Raw genomic sequence first — 19,760 nt, 5'->3', positions numbered from 1 at the left:
GGTTTGCCAAAAGTTTGCCCAAGGATGAAAAAAATCTTTAATATATAAATATATATATCTGCTCCTTAATTTATGTTCAGACCATTGAAACATCTACTTGATTTGACCAATTTTTTATTTAATTCCTTTCCTTGCTGACCAGTGGGAGCAAGTACCACTCCTGTAGGATTTGCTTACACAGCTTTTCCAGGCCCCTGAATGGCGGTTGTACATAGGTACATTCCACCCTGTCCTTATATAAGGGACTGACTAGGTACATTTTCCATTCAGGAGGCCAAGAATGCTTGATGACAAGGGAAAGCTATAGTGGCAGGCGTGTCGGACTGGGGTGCACAGAGCCCACCAATAACTAACTCCAGGGCCCCACTCTTCAGCTACATGCAAATGTGACTTTATCCTCATTCACAAATTTATATAGCAATAAATGGGATTGATTATTAAATAAATAAGATGCCGCCTTTGTCTGTAGATAGTGAATCAAGTGTATTGTGCCAAGTACTGCTCAGATAAAAGGCTGATGATGACCTGCTGCTGCACAGGGGCCCACCAGAGGATTCTCCTCTCTGTGCAGAGCACATAAAGGGTTAACCTTTCCCAAATTCTGGCCTTTTTGGCTGCTGCACTGAGCAGAGAAGGGAAACCACAAGCAGAAATGCCAGTTCCACCTTAAAAAGAGGGGAGGGTTCTCTGGGTGTGACCCAAGCTGGGAGACTGCTGCTGCTGCTGGGCTTGGTCTCTTGCTGCTGTCACTGACAGTCATCATGGAAGTGCTGGAGGAGGGACAGACAGACAGACAAACAAGGAAGTCCTCTGCTCCAACTCTGCCTTATCCACCAGAGGAGGCTGCAACATTTCCTAATCTCAGCATGTCAGGTCAGTGACCCCCTCACAGACCACCCTGGTCACTATGGTGTGTGACCCATTCTGTGCAGCCAGGAGGGGAAAGTGACATTGAGTAACTTTGTAGCCTGTGCTTTACTATACACAGTGTATCAATGGAGTGTTCTAAATGAATTAATGTGAAAAATGAAAGTGGCTCAGTCACCAGGCAGGGGTGATGTGAGAACAAGCTCCTGACACCATAGACCTGACAGCTCGATTATGTCTCTAATAAAAAAAAAAAATATATATATATATCTTTGATCAGTTTACCAGCTCAATGTCACATCAGACGTATCCTGCGCTGTCACCGGTCCCTGAAATGCAAGGACTGAGGCATCAGATTAGAGCCAGTAGATAACTACCAGCAGTTTAATGTATCTGCATCCACTAATAGAATGTATCTACTCTCAGAGACAGAGAATCGTCAATATTTACATTTATGTATCTATTATTATTAGACAGGAGTTTGGCCACATCTGTGCTGGAGCCTCAGTCACAGATTCTGTCAGCATGTTGCTCAACTTTTCCTGGTAAAATGATTGACCCCCATTAAAGTCAAGGGGTCCGTCACCTGGCAGATCAATCCATTTTCTTTTTTTTTTTTATAGCAGGACAGAATTACTTACGCAGATATGAAGAGAAGCCTCTCTAGCTGTTGCTGAACTGCAACACCCAGCTGAGAGAGTTGTCATTTTGCAGCAGAGCAGAGACGACTGGACTAAACAATGGCATCAGGCACGGGCTAACTTCTGGAGGATCATTAGATAATGGAGCACATTTATTTAAAAAAATAAAATAAAATTTGGGCCTCCCATAGATGTATAGATGCAGTCCGCCTCAATGTCCAATGCATACACTGCAGGGAGTAAAGATTTAAGAAGCATGTTGTAGGCTGAATTCAGATTTCCGACCATGGACCATCAGCCTCATATATGGCTATGAAAGTGTGAAGTTCAGGTCAAGAGACCTGTGGTCAGTCCGTGCCTCGTGGTCCGTGCTCGGACTGTGTTTTACAGACCTCCTAAATGAGACCTAAATCATTGAATTTGTGTTTTTCATTCAGCCGCTCGCCTGCTGTCTGCCATCACTAATACTTGTGAAAGAATGGCTCCTTCTAAATAGGTCACTAATACCAGTGCGGTCCTATAATAGGTCCGTTCATTACATTTCTTCCCCCATCACCTGTGAATGATATTATTGAGAAGTGAATTTAGCTCTGCCATGAAGTGGAGACCACTTAACGTAACAGAGTGTGGTCACCGAATGGAGGGCAGAAAAGTCACCAACATTCTTCTGACCTCACAACTGCTGAATCCAGACCTCCTTTGGTAATAAAATCAGCATACACACTGCGCCCCCATCGGGGGCTTAATTGTATGGGTTTCCATAGGAGAGCAGCTGCATTTAGCCGTACATTACCAAGCACAATGTCGAGCGTTGGATGCAGTGGTGTAAAGCCACCACCACTGGAAATGTGTTTTGTGTTCTGATGGATGAGTGTGGGTTTGGTGACGCCAGGAGATCTTTACCTGCCTGACTGCATTGTGCCAACTGTACAGTTTGGGAGGGACAAGATGAGTCTGCTGTGGCTTTTACCCTCATCCAGGTGATATAAGTCTCACCCTATGTGTACATAGGGAAATATTGTCCTTCACCTGGAGGCAGGGAGGAGATGCATCGGTCTCATCTTGTTTCTCCTGGCCATCTCTTAAAACCTTTTTTATTTTTCTGAAGTGACCAAGTGTTTCCGAGAAAACAAAACAAACACCTGGCTGCGATTGTGCAGTAGGGCTCCGATTCATGCTTCCAGTGATTTGGGCAGCATGAATCAAGTGACCAGTTCCTTTTAAAGTGTCCCTCTTATCTTATAATTTTGTATCACACTTAATGTTGCTGCTTATGTATTGATAGAAAGGAAATGCAACATATTTACTATTAATGCATTTACAAAGTAAGGGAAGTCGTCATGTATTATTTGCAAGCAAACCTCAGTGTTTTGGAAGGATAGCCTAAAGGTTTTGCATTTTTTAAAGGTCTTTTGAGCTTGTCTGTTGTCAGCACTATCAGTACACGTGAGGTTTACAAGATTCCAAGACTTTGATTTTAGTGAAGTCTTTAATGAAATGGCAGAAAGAGGATGAATTGATGTTGGACCTCCATATTGATTTACCTTCATTCTATAATAACATATCTTCATATTCTATAATAATAATATTTATTATTTATTTATTTTTTTTATCACCATTGATTCCATGGGGCTGTACATGAGAAGGGGTTACATACAAGTTACAGATATCACTTACAGTAAGCAAATTAACAATAACAGATTGATACAGAGGGGCGAGGACCCTGCCCTTGTGGGCTTACATTCTACAGGGTGATGGGGAAGGAGACAGTAGGTTGAGGGTTGCTGCAGCTCTGGTGTTGGTGAGGCGGTAGCTTCAGTAGTGGTGACTGGTGAGGAGGCAGTGGGGTCAGTGCAGGCTGTGGGCTTTCCTGAAGAGGTGGGTTTTCAGGTTCCGTCTGAAGGATCCGAATGTGGTTGATAGTCGGACGTGTTGGGGCAGAGAATTCCAGAGGATGGGGGATATTCGGGAGAAGTCTTGGAGGCGGTTGGGTGAAGAGCGAATAAGTGTGGAGGAGAGAAGGAGGTCTTGGGAGGATCGGAGATTACGTGAGGGAAGATATCGGGACATTAGTTCAGAGATATATGGAGGAGACAGGTTATGGATGGCTTTGTAGGTCAGTATTAGTCATTTAAACTGGATACGCTGAGGGAATGGGAGCCAGTGAAGAGATTTGCAGAGGGCAGAAACAGAGGAATAGCGAGGAGAGAGATTAATTAGTCGGGCAGCAGAGTTAAGGATGGACTGGAGGGTGTTAGCAGGGAGGCCACAGAAAAGGATGTTGCAGTAGTCAAGGCAGGAGATGATGAGGGCATGCACAAGTATTTTAAATAAATAACACACAGTGTACTCACAGTTGGTTTAAAAGATTATTTCCATCATATTCTCTCTCAGTGAAAAAGAGGTAACTTCATAAAATTAAAAATATTAAAACCACCAGGGTGCGCTGTGCCCGATTGCAATGAAAAAACCACTGCACAAGACTATACCAAGACAAAGCAATACCACACGGACCAAAAGAAAAAGAATATATACAAAGCGTAGGAATATTAAAATACGGCTTTATTCAAAGAAATGCCAAATATTTTACATAATCAGGAAGAAAACATTTTTTTAAAAAAATATTAAATAAACACATCCGCGCAACAACAGGATTACAGGGCTATATGTATTAACCAGCAATATAACCCACAATACCAGGATTTCTAGGGGCTGTACAGTACGCACTATAAAGTGCAAATAAGGGGGAAACTGAAGATGTAAAATTATCTTCGTATAGGAAATATAAAAATATTTTGATGATGTACAAGTTGCTCACATAATAATATAAAGTGCAATAGTGTATAATATATGCTGCACAAGTGAAACTAAAATCAACCAATGTGTAAAAAAATATATAAGGGGAAGGGGTTATTATAACCCTATAATACAGACCACAAATTCTCAATTAAAGTGCACTCAGAAAAAAGTGACACAGTGCAAAACCTACTCCAATCAAGTGATGTGCACACTTGCAAACAACTACCACAGTTGAAAAGTGATACCGTCCACCCAATTAAGCATACCTCAGTATGCAACTGTACAGCCACAATTAAGAAAATGTTACCTATGCCTGGGGGGGTCTCCTGTACCAGCGCGTGCCCGACGCGCGTTTCGGAATTACCCTTCGTCAGGGGAAAAGGATGTTGCAGTAGTCAAGGCAGGAGATGATGAGGGCATGCACAAGTATTTTAGTAGATTGACTGTTGAGGAAAGGACGGATTCTGGAGATATTTTTGAGCTGGAGGCGACAGGAGGTGGAAAGAGCTTGGATGTGCAGTTTGACGGACAGGGCAGAGTCAAGGGTTACTCCAAGGCAGCGGACTTCCGGTACGGGGCAAAGTATGATGTCTTTAATTGCGATAGATAGGTAAGGAAGATCTATAAGATGGAGGAAAGATGATGAGTTCAGATTTGTCCACATTGAGTTTGAGGAAGCGAGAGGAGAAGGGGGATATGGCTGACAGACACTCCGGGATTCTGGACAGCAGAGAGGGAGATCTGAGTGTCATCAGCATAAAGGTGGTACTGAAATCCATGGGACTTTATAAGTTGTCCCAGGCCGAGTGTATAGATGGAGAAGAGTAGGGGTCCTAGAACAGAGCCTTGGGGGACTCCAAAAGAGAGAGAGTGGGATGAGGAGGTAGTGTGGGAGTGGGAGATGCTGAATGTGTGGTTGGAAAGTTATGAGGAGATCCAGGATAGGGCGAGGTCTTTGATGCCAAAGGAGGAGAGGATCTGTAGTAGGAGGCAGTGGTCAACTGTGTCGAAAGCAGAGGACAGGTCTAGAAGGAGGAGTACAGAGTATTATCCCTTAGCTTTAGCTGTTAGTAGGTTGTTAGTAATTTTGGTCAGGGCTGTCTCAGTTGAGTGATGGGGCAGAAACCAAATTGTAGATTGTCAAAGAGCAAGTCAGATGAGAGGTGGGAGGAAAGATCAGCATGGACGTGCTGCTCCAGGAGTTTGGAAGCGAATGGGAGCAGCGATATTGGGCGATAGCTGGACATAGCAGTTGGATCGAGGGTTAGCTTTTTAAGGATAGGCGTGATTGTGGCATGTTTGAAAACCAAAGGGAAGGTGCCAGAAGTTAATGAAAGGTTGAAGAGATGGGTTAGGGATGAGATAAGAGGGGTGGTGAGGTTGGGGAGGAGGGGAAATGGGATGGGGTCGAGCGCACAGGTGGTGAGGTGCGATTTGGAGAGGAGACAATTAAGCGCCCCTTCAGTGATGATGGATAGGGAGGTTATGGGGTTTGGGCATTGGTCTAGTGTACAAAGGGGTTGTGGTGGTTGAACAATGAAGACTTGCCTTGTTTGGTTGATCTTATTTTTTAAAGTGTGTGGCAAAGTCCTCAACAGAGATGAGGGAGGTTAGAGGGGGCAGTGGGGGGCGGAGGAGGGAGTTAAAGGTTTTGAATAACTGTTTGGGGTTGTAGGATAGGGAAGATATAAGGGTTGTGAAGTAGGCCTGTTTAGCAGAGGTGAGAGCAGATTTAAAAGCGAGTGTTGCCTGTTTGAATGCAGTGAAGTCGTCTTGCGAACGTGTTTTCTTCCAATGCAGCTCTGCAACCCTGGAAGGCTTTTTAGTGGTGTTATTGTGCCAGGGTTGTCTATTGATACGTCGCACTCTGCCATGAACGAGAGGGGCAACCGTGTCAATAGCTGATGCTAGAGTGGCATTGTAGAAAGCAGTGGCACTGTCTGTGTCGTGGAGTGAGGATATGGATGCCAGTGGTAGGATAGAGTCAGAGAGCGTGTGGGTGTCTAGGTGTGCAAGGTTTCTTCGGGGGTGCGCATGTTGCTGGACATGGGTGACCGGTGAGGAGGACAGGGATGACAAAGTGAGCAGATGGTGGCTGGATAGAGAGGGGAGGTGGTGAAGTTAGAAAGCAGAGACGGGTGAAGACCAGGTCTAGTGTATGTCCGTCTATATGTATCTTGTTTTTCAACAATTGGTCTGCCAAAAATGTGGACAGCTGAAAGACTCCGTAGACTATAATGGGCACTTGTTCTATCTTTCTAGATGAAACACGAATGTCTGAATGATGCCTAAATTGTATTCCTATGTGTATAATGGTTTAATGTTCTTCTCTCCCCTTTCCGCTCATAGCATGAATCTACCTATAATTACAGGGGTTGTGTGACCATTTGGAAAGAATTGAAAAAAGTAATTTATAATACAAAGCTACCAAATTTTATTTTTTCGGCTTTAGTGTTAAAGCTGTAACTTGTAATGTCCTAAAGTTCCACTCAACCTTGTTTTGCGCTTGTCTTGCCCTGCGGAGAACTAATTGTTTATGAAAACATTAATAAGGCTAGTATCAAGGTCACGGGAGGTGTCTAGATGTGAAAACAGTAGGAGTCAGCTCTTAGGAGTTACCTCTTTAAATAACATACTTGGCCGCATGCTTTAAAACTGTTCCAGTGCTAGCTTCAGTGCACTCATGGTTTCTGTCTGGATCCCTCAGAAAAATTTGATCCAGAGGTGCCCTTGATGGAGCCACTCTGTACAATGAGACAAATAGAGTTCAGTGGCCTTCCTTGCTGGCAGAACCTGTTCCATGACTGACATCCTGTTCTGCAGTGTGTGTGTGTGTGTGCTGCCCAGGATGTCTGTGAAGGATCAGGGGGGCTGATTACAATGCACTCATTGTGTACGGAAGTGCTGACTGGTCACATCCCCCTAGCACCTCCTTGATGACTGGAAGCATGTAGCCACAGTGAGAATATAACTTCATATTCTCTCTGCCCCCAAACATCAAGTTAGATTGTCACATATATTTAAAACTAAATTTACCTCCAGATTAGCACTATGCCTATAGGTAAATGCGATCTTAAATGAAAGGTTCCCTAAATGATGAGATGCTGCATGCTGCCTCTAAATATAGTTCACTGTGTTAAGCATTGCTTGTATGGGGATGTTGGACGTTCAGGGATCCACTGGGAAATTCACCCGCTTCCCTATGGGTCAGTTTGAGTCTGCCCCTGACAGTTGCTAGTAAGAGCTGAAAGGGAGAAACCTATCACAAGCAGAAGTCAAGGAGACAGGCTGCATTGCATAGAATACACTGAGATTCTGCTGTGTGAATCAAGAAAAAGGCATTCATTTATCATTGCTCCCCACAGACCAAACTGAGAAGAGGACAAGTGCTATGTGTTAAGAATATTCCCTGTCTGCACAGTAAAAGGCATTGTGGGAAATGTCTGCGTTGGGGGAACCACAACAGTCGGAAACAAGGGCCTAAGAGGCAAATGCAAAAGAATACAATATGCTACACTAAAAAAATGCCGGAGTGCTGCATTATCTCATCTTTTTATTTTTTTTTCAGCAAAACAATAGTTGTTCTTGCTCCCTTTACTATGTAAAGTAGTGTTAAGACCCCCATGTACATTAATATTGAATGAAGCAGCCGAAAGGCTAAGGAGTACGGTTGCTTCCCGTCTTTCCCATCAGATGGGAAAGGATTTGGTTTCATAAATTTCAACACCACTCTCCCCTTTGTTGAAACTATTTGTACCATCCCAGATCAACTGTGTATAATATTAATCAAGCTATAAACCTTTGACCGTCAGAATCGTCCTGGATAATATGGCTTCCACTTCTCTGCGACGGCCAACATCACACGTTAAAGATGTTAGATTCTGACAATAAAACCTACTCTGGCTGTTATATTGACGATCTTCAGAAGAGGAGTTGTGTAAAGGAGACTGAGTATGTATGTTTTATAGCATTATAAAGGGCATACCATACGGTAATTATATTTTATTACATGTACAAACCCAATAAAGCTCCAAAACTGAAGTCAGGAATTCTATATAGGACAATATAACTTCTGTCTATGAGGCTTTTCTTCCATCCAGGTATGTACAGTAATGGTATATACCTGGATGGTAATGAAGTCAGCAGAACATCTCTCATCAGTACGATATCAGGTCTTCACTCCCGTTACCCCAATTAAGCCAATGATCTGTGCAACTTATAGGATCTACTTGAATAGGGTAGTTCCTACTGGATGTCCTTAGAGACACTTCCTTGTGCCTTTTTCCACATTAACTTCCTATGGAAACTGACCTTTTGAACCTTTTTTTTTCTTCAAAAAGGAACTGTTATAAGGGGCGTCCATCAATTCCTAAACTTTTCCGCCAATCTTTGTTAGGTTCCATCAGAACGGACGTCCAGAATCTCCATCAGTCCGCAGCCTCTCACCTAGCCAAATCAGTTCTCATACTTTGCTCTGACGAGGGCCAATAGCCCGAAACACCATCTGCAAGTTGAGATTCTGATTTGGCTCTTATCCTAAGTCCTGTTGCAAGACTCGTTAAAGGGTCTACTGTGACTTGTAGGATCGCTACTTCCAACAGGTGGCGCTATATAGAGTTGTAGTTCTCTTCGTCTCTGAAGAGGTAGTTTTCAGAATCTCCATGATGGAACTCTACGTTCTGGAAGTCACAGGCAGCAATATGCCTATGGCTTATAAGACCTCGGCATCCTGCTGCAGGCAGCACAAGGATGTCACTGTGTTGGGCTACCTGTGCCAGCCTGCCCCGTGTGCGGGGAAGTCGATACTCAGCCGCTTGCGGTAAGTGGGGGTGAGAAGTAGGTGAACAAAGACGGCACTCAGTTGGTATCATTACATTTTATGGGTGGGGCACTACTTGTTTTTAGGAAGCACTTATGGGACATTAGTCCTGGGTTACTTGCCTTGCTCTCCTCTATGCCTCTAGAGCCAGCAGAATGTACAGATGAAAGCAGGGGAGATGTAAGATGAGCATTACTTATTTTACTATCTTTCAATATTTTGAGTGTTTCAAACTTAGTTTTGACTTAAAAAAGAAAATCTAGTGTAAACCAAAACGGGGGGAAGAAATAATAAAAAATCTCTCTCTCTCTCTCTCTCTCTCTCTCTCTCTCTCTCTCTCTCTCTCTCTCTCTCTCTCTCTCTCTCTCTCTCTCTCTCTCTCTCTCTCTCTCTCTCTCTCTCTCTCTCTCTCTCTCTCTCTCTCTCTCTCTCTCTCTCTCTCTCTCTCTCTCTCTCTCTCTCTCTCTCTCTCTCTCTCTCTCTCTCTCTCCAGATGAGGTGTAATGTAGATAAGTGTGAAGTATTGCCCATAGGATGGTGTAATCCTATCGCTATTTATATATAATATTAAATGGGACTATACTCTGGATTACAGCACAGGAGAAGGACGGGGGATTATGGTTACAAGCTGAGCAGCAGTACTTAATGTCGGGCAGCAGCTGCAAAAGCAAATCCCATTTCCTTTAAGCTGTTTCTTACAGTTCGGTCACAGACGTTGACCCCAGTTTCCACCCATTCGTTCCTCATTTGTTTTGTTGGGCATTTCCTGTTTTGGACACACATTGCTTTAAGTTTCTTGTCTTGACGCTTTGTTGTCTTCCTTGGTCTACCAGTATGTTTGCCTTTAACAACCTTCCCATGTTGTTTGCATCTGGTCCAGATTTTAGACACAGCTGACTGTGAACAACCAACATCTTTTGCAGCATTGCGCGATGATTTACCCTCTCTTAACAGTTTGATAATCCTCTCCTTTGTTTCAATTGACATCTCTCGTGTTGGAGCCATGATTCATGTCAGTCCACTTGGTGCAACAGCTCTCCAAGGTGTGATCACTCACTTTTAGATGCAGAATAACGAGCAGATCTAATTTGATGCAGGTGTTAGTTTTGGAAATTGAAATTTAGGGGGTGATTCCATAATTTTTCCCCACATAATTGAGTGAGTCCATACATTTTTCCCCTCTGCTTGTTCTAAAAAAGTAACCATTACTGACTACCACATTTTTTGTTCTTGATTTCTTTTAGTGTTTCTTAAAGCCAGAAAGTTGCCATTTGAAATGACTGTAGTTTTGTGCCATGTCTGTGATCTGCTTTTTTTTTTTAATAAAAAATAAAGAACTGAATGAACATCCTCCAAGGCCGGTGATTCCATAATTTTTGTCAGGGATTGTAGTAGTTTGGTGAATGCCTCAAGAGGGGCCAAACGTGGAGGTAGAGAAGCTGAATCCACCTTGATTACCTGACTTCATTTTAAAAAGGGACTGTCAGTATGAAACAGTAATGGGGTTTATTTGTAAAGCTGGCCATACATGTGTTGATAGCTGTCAGCTGAACGATCTTTTGCCTGACACCTGTTGTTCTTTAATGGGTTGTCCAGTGTCCTCAGAAAAGGTCATTAATATCTGATCTGTAGGGGTGCGACACGCTGCACCCCTGCCGATCAACTGTTCCCCGGTGGCGGTCGGATGTGATCAGTTGTGGAACAGCACAGTTCCATTAACTATAGTGGCCAATGCTTGGTACTGCAAGTCTGCCACTGTTTGAAAGACGCTTTTCTGTTCTGCCCCGCAACTGATCAAATCCGGCAGGCACCGGACATAGCTGATCGGCAGGGGTGCCGGGAGTCGCACCCCATGTATGAGATATTGATGACCTACCCAGGGACAGGTCTTCAGTATAAAAGTACTGGACAACTCATTTAAGTCTCACATACAGAGGAAGGCTCAGATTGACCAAGCGCTCCTGTGTACCCTATGAGAACTGCTGGCAGAATTATCTGGCGGCAGCTTTTTTTTCCCCTTCTAAACAAGGATCTGGTGATTGAATTCCAACCAAGTGATCCTGATCTCTCCCGATATACTGTAATCTGTAAAGGCCGTCCATACACAGCAGATGGTTGGCCGATCTTCTCAAAATCATTCTTAGGCCACATTCAGTATTCGTAAGCCAAAATCGGAGGAAAAGTGTAATAGAAATACGTCACCACTTCTGTATTTATCACCCACTCCTGGTTTTAGCTTTCAAATACTGAGGTAAATTACTGACTGTGTGAACGTGGCCTTATAGATGCGATGTCACAGATTCTTCAGCTTGTGTCAGGGAAAGCTTTTAGTTTGTTGCTGTTCCTTCTGAGTAACTTCCCATCCTTCCAGATTGCTTATCCTATTCTTGCAGACCTTTCTTAAGGGTACCGTCACACAGTGACACTTTGGACGCTACGACGGCACGATTCGTGACGTCGCAGCATCGTATAATTATCGCTCCAGCGTCGTAGACTGCGGTCCCACTTTGCAATCACGGCGCTGGAGCGATGCCGAAGTCCCCAGGTAACCAGGGTAAACATCGGGTTCCTAAGCGCAGGGCCGCGCTTAGTAACCCGATGTTTACCGTGGTTACCAGCGTAAAAGTAAAAAAAAAAAAAAACGTACATACTCACCATCTGATGTCCGTCAGGTCCCTTGCCGTCTGCTTCCTGCTGTGACTGAGCGCCGCCGTACAGTGAGAGCACAGCACAGCAGTGACGTCACCGCTGTGATCTGCTCTCACTTTCCGGCCGGCAGACAGTCAGAGCGGGAAGCAGACGGCAAGGGACCTGACGGACATCAGATGGTGAGTATGTACGTTTTTTTTTTTTTTTACTTTTACGCTGGTAACCACGGTAAACATCGGGTTACTAAGCGCGGCCCTGCGCTTAGTAACCCGATGTTTACCCTGGTTACCAGCGAACGCATCGCTGGATGGTTGTCACACACAACGATCCAGCGATGACAGCGGGAGATCCAGCGACGAAAGAAAGTTTCAAACGATCTGCTACGACGTACGATTCTCAGCAGGGTCCCTGATCGCTGCTGCGTGTCAGACACTGCGAGATCGTAACGATATCGCTAGAACGTCACGAATCGTACCGTCGTAGCGATGAAAATGCCACTGTGTGACGGTACCCTTACCATGCAGAAAGTCAATTCAGCCGGGACATAAGTTCTTATGCGTAAAAGGAGATGAGTCAGCCGCCCGGTCAGTAAGAGGATTACTGAGCAGTGTGTCAGTGCTGCTGAAGAAGATTAAACTTTCCTCCTAACAATGTGAACAGCGCACTCAAACTGTATCCCAGAAGGATGAGGTTTACCTTTGAAGAAACGACACACTAAAATATTTGGATATATAGAAATTAGCGAAGTATATTTATATTACCAGAAATGTCCGTTAGATGTCAGTCTGTCTCTGGCACTCCGTCAACTGCAGCGATCAATGTCAGTCAGAATTCTGCTGAAAAAGCCAGGGATGGGACAAGCAATCATGGGTCAACACTCACCATAGCAAAATCTGGGATGAAGGAAGGCATTTTTCATTACAAGGAGATATAAATTACACATTCATTCCAATAGGGGGCAGATGTGGGGGCCGGTACCAGGGTGCAGCCGCTATACAGTTGACGTAGCTGTGCAGGGCAACCATTGAACACATCCGCTGCTATAGGCACCAAGAACTGCTGATTGATGGGGGCGCCGGATGTTGCCCCCCCCCCATTGACCGATCTGGCATTTCATGACCTAGTCTAAGTATAAGCCATTAATATATAAGTACCAGACAACTTGTTTAATGCAAATGCTCTAACCTTTAGTTCTTTAGGTAGATAAGTAACTGCCAGAGATGTATGGCAGCACCCCGGATTATTCATCTGTTTGTGTTCGGCCCACATTGTATGTATTGTATGTAAGATATATGGGCACGTTCAGGCAAGTTGTGTCCGACTAACACGAGGAGTTGACTCTTGAGTAGGGGATGAGCTGCAGTTCTTGGTAACAGCCACCAAATGTATAGGGGTATTCCCATCTCCAAGATCCTATCCCAATATGTTGGAGGTGTAACAATAATAATATTAGCAAATACCTCTAATAAGAAATGTAGTATAGTTCTTCTGATTCCCTACGTATTTCCTCATGTGCAGGTGTTATGGGACCTTGGGCATCCATGTTTACGACCACTAGCATGTAGCTGTCACTATATCAGTGGTCGTAACCATGGATACCTAAGGTCCTGCAATACCTGTAAATAAGGAAAGAGACAGTGAATCAGAAAAACTGTACTACATTTCTAACTTGAGATATTTGCTAATATTTTATTATTAATCTATTATTTATTGATATAGGATCTTAGATATGGGCATATCCCTTTAATCTGATTTGTGGCAGACCTCGATAGATCTGATATTGATGACCAATCCTATGGATAGATCATCGGTGCCATAGTGGAAAAAGCCTCTAAGTGTATGTGCACACAACGTCTTTTTCAGGTGGATTACTCTTGGATCCACCAGAAAAAGCGCTGAAAAAGTACCTAAAGAATGCACAACAATGCAAAACCGACTTGCTGTGCACATGTTCAGTTTTCTTGAATGTCGTTTCACCGCTACAGGCATCCAGAGCTGCAAAGTGGTTAAAAGAAGTGACTGGTTCATTTTTTGGGCGGCTTCTGCTTTGGAGCCTCTCACTATTAATATATGTATTTTGTAAGAAAAACGCTGGTGGGAAAGCCACCGAAACAGACATTAAAAATATGATGAAAGCGTTTGTTGCAGGAAAAACTCAGCAGGCACGACGGCATCTAAAAGACATTGTGTGCACGTACCCTAAGGGTGCTGGCCATGTGAGCGCCCCCAAAATCTCTCCAATTGTCCCATCTGTACAGGTGGATGGAGGGCAGGGATACATTGGATAAAACATCCATGCTCTTAGAACTTTTTCAATCCTTCGACAGTCCAGAAGTGCTTGAGTTCCCATGAAGAGTTGTCGCTGGGCTCCATCTCCTACATCGCCACATAGGAGTCGGTAATTGCCGTATTTAATACAGATTTGTAGCACAATGGCTGTCATATGTAATTGTCTTGCCTGAGTGCATGTGGCATCGGCTAATTGATTCCTGAGAGTCTCCTGGGTGTCCTAAAAGGGTTTTGATTGTCTGAGAAAATATAGGGAAACGTGGGTTTTCCTATGGGAAGATTGAATGAGTGATTGAGACTGAATGAAGAGGGGAAAAAAATACTGCAACAAGCAATTTTACACACATTACATCTCTGCTGTTCCTGGCACTGTTCACTTTATGTACTTTTATTTTTTTATTTGCAGTTCATTGTGGGTTAAAATAGTTGTACACTTTTTGAACAATTGTTTTTTCTTAAAGAGGTGGTCCACTACTCAGACAACCCCTATGTTTTCCCACCAGTAAAATAATAACCCTTCTACTTCCCTCTGGTGCCGTTCCAGTGGTCTTGGCACTGGGTTTCCCGGGGATTGCATAACATTTGGCAGCAGGGATTGCATCACATAAGTCAGCTCTGGCTTCACTCTCTTCTCCTATGGACATAATTGACATGGGGGGAAATGAGAGCTGCGGCCACCCTCTCAATTCCTCTGGATGTCTGGCTTTGTCTAAAAGAGGGAAGAGTAAAGGCAGTGTTGATTGGATGAGCTAAAGTCACGCGAGCCCTGGGAGAGTCCGTGCCGACACTGGTAGAGGTGAGTGTTATTATTTTACTGGGAGGAACCTAGATTTACAGTAGTGAACAATACCTTTAAGGTTGTGTTGACATGTAGCAGCCGCGAAGTGACTGAATATCGCAGGACCATTATTTCTAATAATGCAGTGGAAAGCCACCGCGACATTTAGGATGCGCCTACTCAACTGGACACCCCTTGGATGCATGCTGCGTGTACCGAGCACTATGTCTCCCCAGCCTCTATGGTCCTATGTGGATGAGTAGCATCTAAACAACCAAATCCACTCTTTATCACTTCGCTTTCACCGTTCTGGAGATGATCATCAATGTTAGAAGATTATTACGACTTGCTCTTACTCTTGTCATTTTTTTCCTATTGTTTTCAGACCACACTTACTCCGAGCGGCTCCTGCAGGACGTAGCCCACCTGAAGAGTAACAAGCATTTGACTGAAAGGGTGGTGGACAAAATCATTTTGCAGCTAAATCGTGTCTATCCCCAAGTTCTGTCCAATAAAGAAGCTGAAAAGGTAATGTAAAACTTCTGTGTCGCCAGTGTAAGGAGCTCTGGTCATCAGACTGGAGTCGGATGGGAGGTTCAGCAGTTTAACATTCAGACTGACTTTAAACATAGTTCTTTACAGTTTAGGAGTCTTCAAACCCCTCTTCGCACCCGACTGTCTGATCTACTGACGCATCTACAGAGAAAGGGGGAACGAGAATGTCAGGAGTTCTACAGGGCGCTCCAAAACAACGCAGACGCGGTGTATTCCACCCTGCCCAGCAGAAACAACCTGAGTAAGTGACAGCGAGCAGCTCCAACTCCACTGCCATCCATCAACAAGCCCAAGTAGCCACCATGACACCACCTCCGATGTCATCAGGTGTCAGATAATAGCAATTTATATGTTCTTATGGAAACCCAATGGACTGAATCGTCACCTCTTCTTAATTGCTGTAGTCCCCAGTTTAAAAAAATAAACGTATTCACCTCCTGCACTGGCGCTGCTACTGCGATGTTGGCATTGTCTTCTGATGCTCCCTGTCATAGCCTGCAGTGCTCACGTGGCATAATAATCAGCATTAACACTTCCATCGGATGTCCTAGTTCCATCTCAGGGAAGTGTGAGTGCTGCAGCCCATCAGCGCCCACTTATCGGCTGTAACACTCACGTGAATTGTCGGACTTGGGTGCCACCAAGGGCCCACCAGTAACCAACTCCAGTCCCACATGCAAACGTGACATTACCCTTAATCACAAATTTATGCAACAATGGACTGAGTAGATTGATAAATGAATAAGATGCCGCCTTTGTCTGTGCATAGAGATTCAAATATATAGTGCCAATTACCGATCATATAAGATCACAGGGGCCCACCGGAGGATTCTCCTGTTCTCCGGTGGGCCAGTCCAATCCTGCTCATGTGGCATCACTAACACACAAGCACTAGGAACAGCACCAGTGCAAGAGATGTGTACTTTTTTTTTTTAATCTCTTTTGCATGGGGAATTACAGCATTTAAGAAGGGGTTACCAAGTTCTGGGCAACACATTTTAAGGGGTATTTCAGTTCCACTTAGTTGCCTCTAGAGTACCTCTTTTAAAGCTATGAACACCTTTTACACTTGTTCATGGTTACTCAGACGCGGTTGACCATTGTGACTCGGACACTGTCCAATCACTGCTGACAATGTCAGATTGTGTAGAGACACACCCTTTTGACAAGAAGAACGGTAACGCCCAGTTGGCTATTTAATTCATATACAGTTAGGTCCATATATATTTGGACAGAGGCAACATTTTTCTAATTTTGGTTATTGAGATTACCACAATGAATTTTAAACAAAACAATTCAGATGCAGTTGAAGTTCAGACTTTCAGCTTTCATTTGAGGGTATCCATATTAAAATTGGATGAATGGTTTAGGAGTTTCAGCTTCTTAGCATGTGCCACGCTGTTTTTAAAGGGACCAAAAGTAATTGGACAATTGACTCCAAGGCTATTTCATGGACAGGTGTGGGCAATCCCTTCGTTACATCATTCTCAATTAAGCAGATAAAAGGCCTGGAGTTGATTTGAGGTGTGGTGCTTGCATTTGGAGGTTTTGCTGTGAAGTAAACATGTGGTCAAAGGAGCTCTCCATGCAGGTGAAACAAGCCATCCTTAAGTCGTGAAAACAGAAAAAAACCCATCCGAGAAATTGCTACAATATTAGGAGTGGCAAAATCTAGAGTTTGGTACATCCTGAGAAAGAAAGAAAGTACTGGTGAACTCATCAATGCAAAAAGACCTGGGCGTCCACAGAAGACAACAGTGGTGGATGATCGCAGAATAATCTCCATGGTGAAGAGAAACCCCTTCACAACAGCCAACCAAGTGACCAACACCCTCCAGGAGGTCGGCGTATCAATATCCAAATCTACCATAAAGAGAAGACTGCATGAGAGTAAATACAGAGGGTTCACTGCACGGTGCAAGCCACTCATAAGCATCAAGAATAAAAAGGCTAGAAGGGGCGTGGCCAGCTACCAAAGGAGCAAGACATGGTTCCCAGAGCTCCCTGAACCACGAGGGTAATCCACCCGTTTTCAGGCCTACTAGATTTCCATCTACCGAGAATTTAGGCAGCAATCTGCAGCCCCGGAGCCACTGGCGTGATATCTGGCCGCGGTGGTGGCAAATAACGGCCGAAAACTACGGCACCGAACTGAGGCCCATAGTCGGGCCTGCGGCCTGTGAGACGCTGGTGCGACCTACTTCCGGCCGGAGAACTCTCGGCGCCTCCCTCCATCAGTGAGGCGACCCGAACTTAGTCCGAAGAGGAGGCTCGCTTTCCCCCATTGTCCCGGACCCGGGGGTCCCTGCGGCCGGGGTCGGATCGCCGCCAAAGAGGAACGGGGGCCGCGGCGCTGTGATTCACGGTGAGCACTGCAGGCTCGCGCGCCGGCCGACCTTCCCTTGGGCCATAGGGGAGGCGGCGTGCACTCCGGCTCACGCCGCGGAGGAGATACACCGGTCGGTGCTTACCCGTGCGCCGGCCGCTCAGGAGCCGCTGCCGAGCTGTGCCGCCCGCTCTTCCCCGGGATCCCCTTCCAGCGTCGAGACTTAGCGGTGGAGGCTGTTTCCGCTAGGGGGCGCTTGGTCCGTGCCGCTGGTGGCTGGCTCCCTGTGAGGAGAGAGGAGGACGCGCGGCCATTGTTTGCGGCCCTCAGGCGTGGCGTGCCGGACCCCTGGAACTGCAAGCCCGAGCGCCATCGCTCCACCGTGCCGTTATAGAAAACCCGAAGCCCTCCAGTGGACGGGGGACCCCCCGGTGCCTGGCGACACCTTACGGCAGAGGTGAGAGGTCGCCCCGTGATATATCCCCTCACCTCACATCTGTGAGTGACTTGGGCCTCAGACACAGAGGAAGTTGCTACCCGGCCCTAAACTCTGGTCCTCTGCTCCTACCATCAAGTGGGGCACGGTCAGCTGCGCGGCCCCCGTGTCCCCTGGATCTCTTTGCGGTGGTTCCGCAGGCCCCCCGTACATCAGGGTCAAGCTGAGCGGGGGAAGGGGGGCTAGTGAGTGATCCCCCGACCGCCTGGGCTGTCTGTGATAAGGTCCCGACAGTGATATCAAGGCCCGTTGCCTTTCCTGACTGGGCGCTACAGAGCTGTCTGGGACCTAAGTCGGGACGGTGGACCGGCCCCCTGCTGAAGCTTCCCTGACTTATTTATCTCTGACAATCCTCCGCTACGCCTCCACCCTGAATAGGCCCAGTTTTTAATGCACCTTAAAACTCTTGTAATGCCTTAAAGTGCCCCTCCTATATCCGCTAGGGGTCGCTCTGCAATATGCCCTCCTTCTGACCCTTTCTCCTTGAAAAGGAAAAGCACCACGGAGCCCTTTCCCTACTCAACTCGCCCTCATGCCTAAAGCACGCAGAGCTAGCTCAAAACAACCCAACAACAGATTTGCCGCTTTAACAGATCTGGACGGCGATATGTCCTCGGGCCCCTTCTCCCAGTCAGAATCCTCTAATTCGTCTATACCTGAAGGTGCGGACTCTGAAATGATTCCAGCTTTAATAACCAAAACCCCTAATACTTCAATCTCAGATCAATCTGCCTTACTATCACAGTTTCAAACAATCTTACACTCAGAATTACTCAAAATGTCAGAAAAATTGACCAAGGATTTAACTAAAGAGATCAGAGAACTTGGTTCCCGCACCTCTGACCTGGAGGACAAAATGGACGCTACTCACTCAACCCTTGCAACTCACGAGAAAGACATCGAGATGCTACACGACGAAATTCACACCCTTAATAACAGACTGGAAGATTTCGAAAATCGAGCCCGCAGGTGCAACATCAGAATCAGGGGCTTACCCGAAACAATCACCGATCTCCAGTCCACGGCGACGGCTCTCTTCCAGGAACTTTCACCAGGAATCCCTATAGAACGCCTAGAAATGGACCGAATTCATAGAGCCCTGAGTAAACGTAATCCGGAAGGCCCACCAAGAGATATCATCCTTAAACTACATCATTACAAAACTAAGGAACAGCTCTTACGTGCAGCTAGGAATTCGTCACCGCTGGTATTTCAAGGCCACTCATATGAGCTGTTCTCCGACTTGGCCCCCTCTACCATCGCCAAAAGACGTGCTATGAAACCATACCTGGAGGTCCTATGCTCCAACAATATCAAGTACCGCTGGGGCTTCCCATTCAAACTGATCTTCTCTCATCTCGACATGGTCCATACAGTTCTTTCCCCTGAAGGAGCGAGCCGCTGTTTGTCCAAACTACAACTCATGGACCCCCCATCATCCCCCCCCCCCCCTTCTTCCTCGAGGCCCCAACCTGCGACCCTCCGTCCCGGACCACGTGATCCTCCGGCTCCCCCATGACGTGCTGGAAATCCACTAATTT

The 19,760-nt window shown here is 45.5% G+C and overlaps 1 protein-coding gene across 2 annotated transcripts in view; it reads left to right on the top strand.

Annotated features, from left to right (window-relative positions):
* CARD19 (caspase recruitment domain family member 19) overlaps positions 1–19,760 on the top strand; it is a 33,327-nt gene that overhangs the window by 892 nt on the left and 12,675 nt on the right. Inside the window, exons 1-3 of one of the 2 annotated variants that reach the window (XM_077278123.1) lie at positions 506–873; positions 15,228–15,370; positions 15,485–15,638. In XM_077278123.1, the coding sequence (XP_077134238.1) occupies positions 762–873; positions 15,228–15,370; positions 15,485–15,638 (409 nt within the window). In that variant the 5' untranslated portion in view covers positions 506–761. Of the gene's footprint in view, positions 1–505; positions 874–15,227; positions 15,371–15,484; positions 15,639–19,760 lie in introns of those variants that run through there. The other variant, XM_077278124.1, reaches the window with a different exon arrangement.

This window comes from Ranitomeya variabilis, chromosome 8 (genome assembly GCF_051348905.1).
Source record: "Ranitomeya variabilis isolate aRanVar5 chromosome 8, aRanVar5.hap1, whole genome shotgun sequence".
NCBI lineage: Eukaryota > Metazoa > Chordata > Amphibia > Anura > Dendrobatidae > Ranitomeya > Ranitomeya variabilis.
The sequence above is the reverse complement of the archived record's forward strand: the minus strand, read 5'-3'. Positions and strand labels throughout refer to the sequence as shown.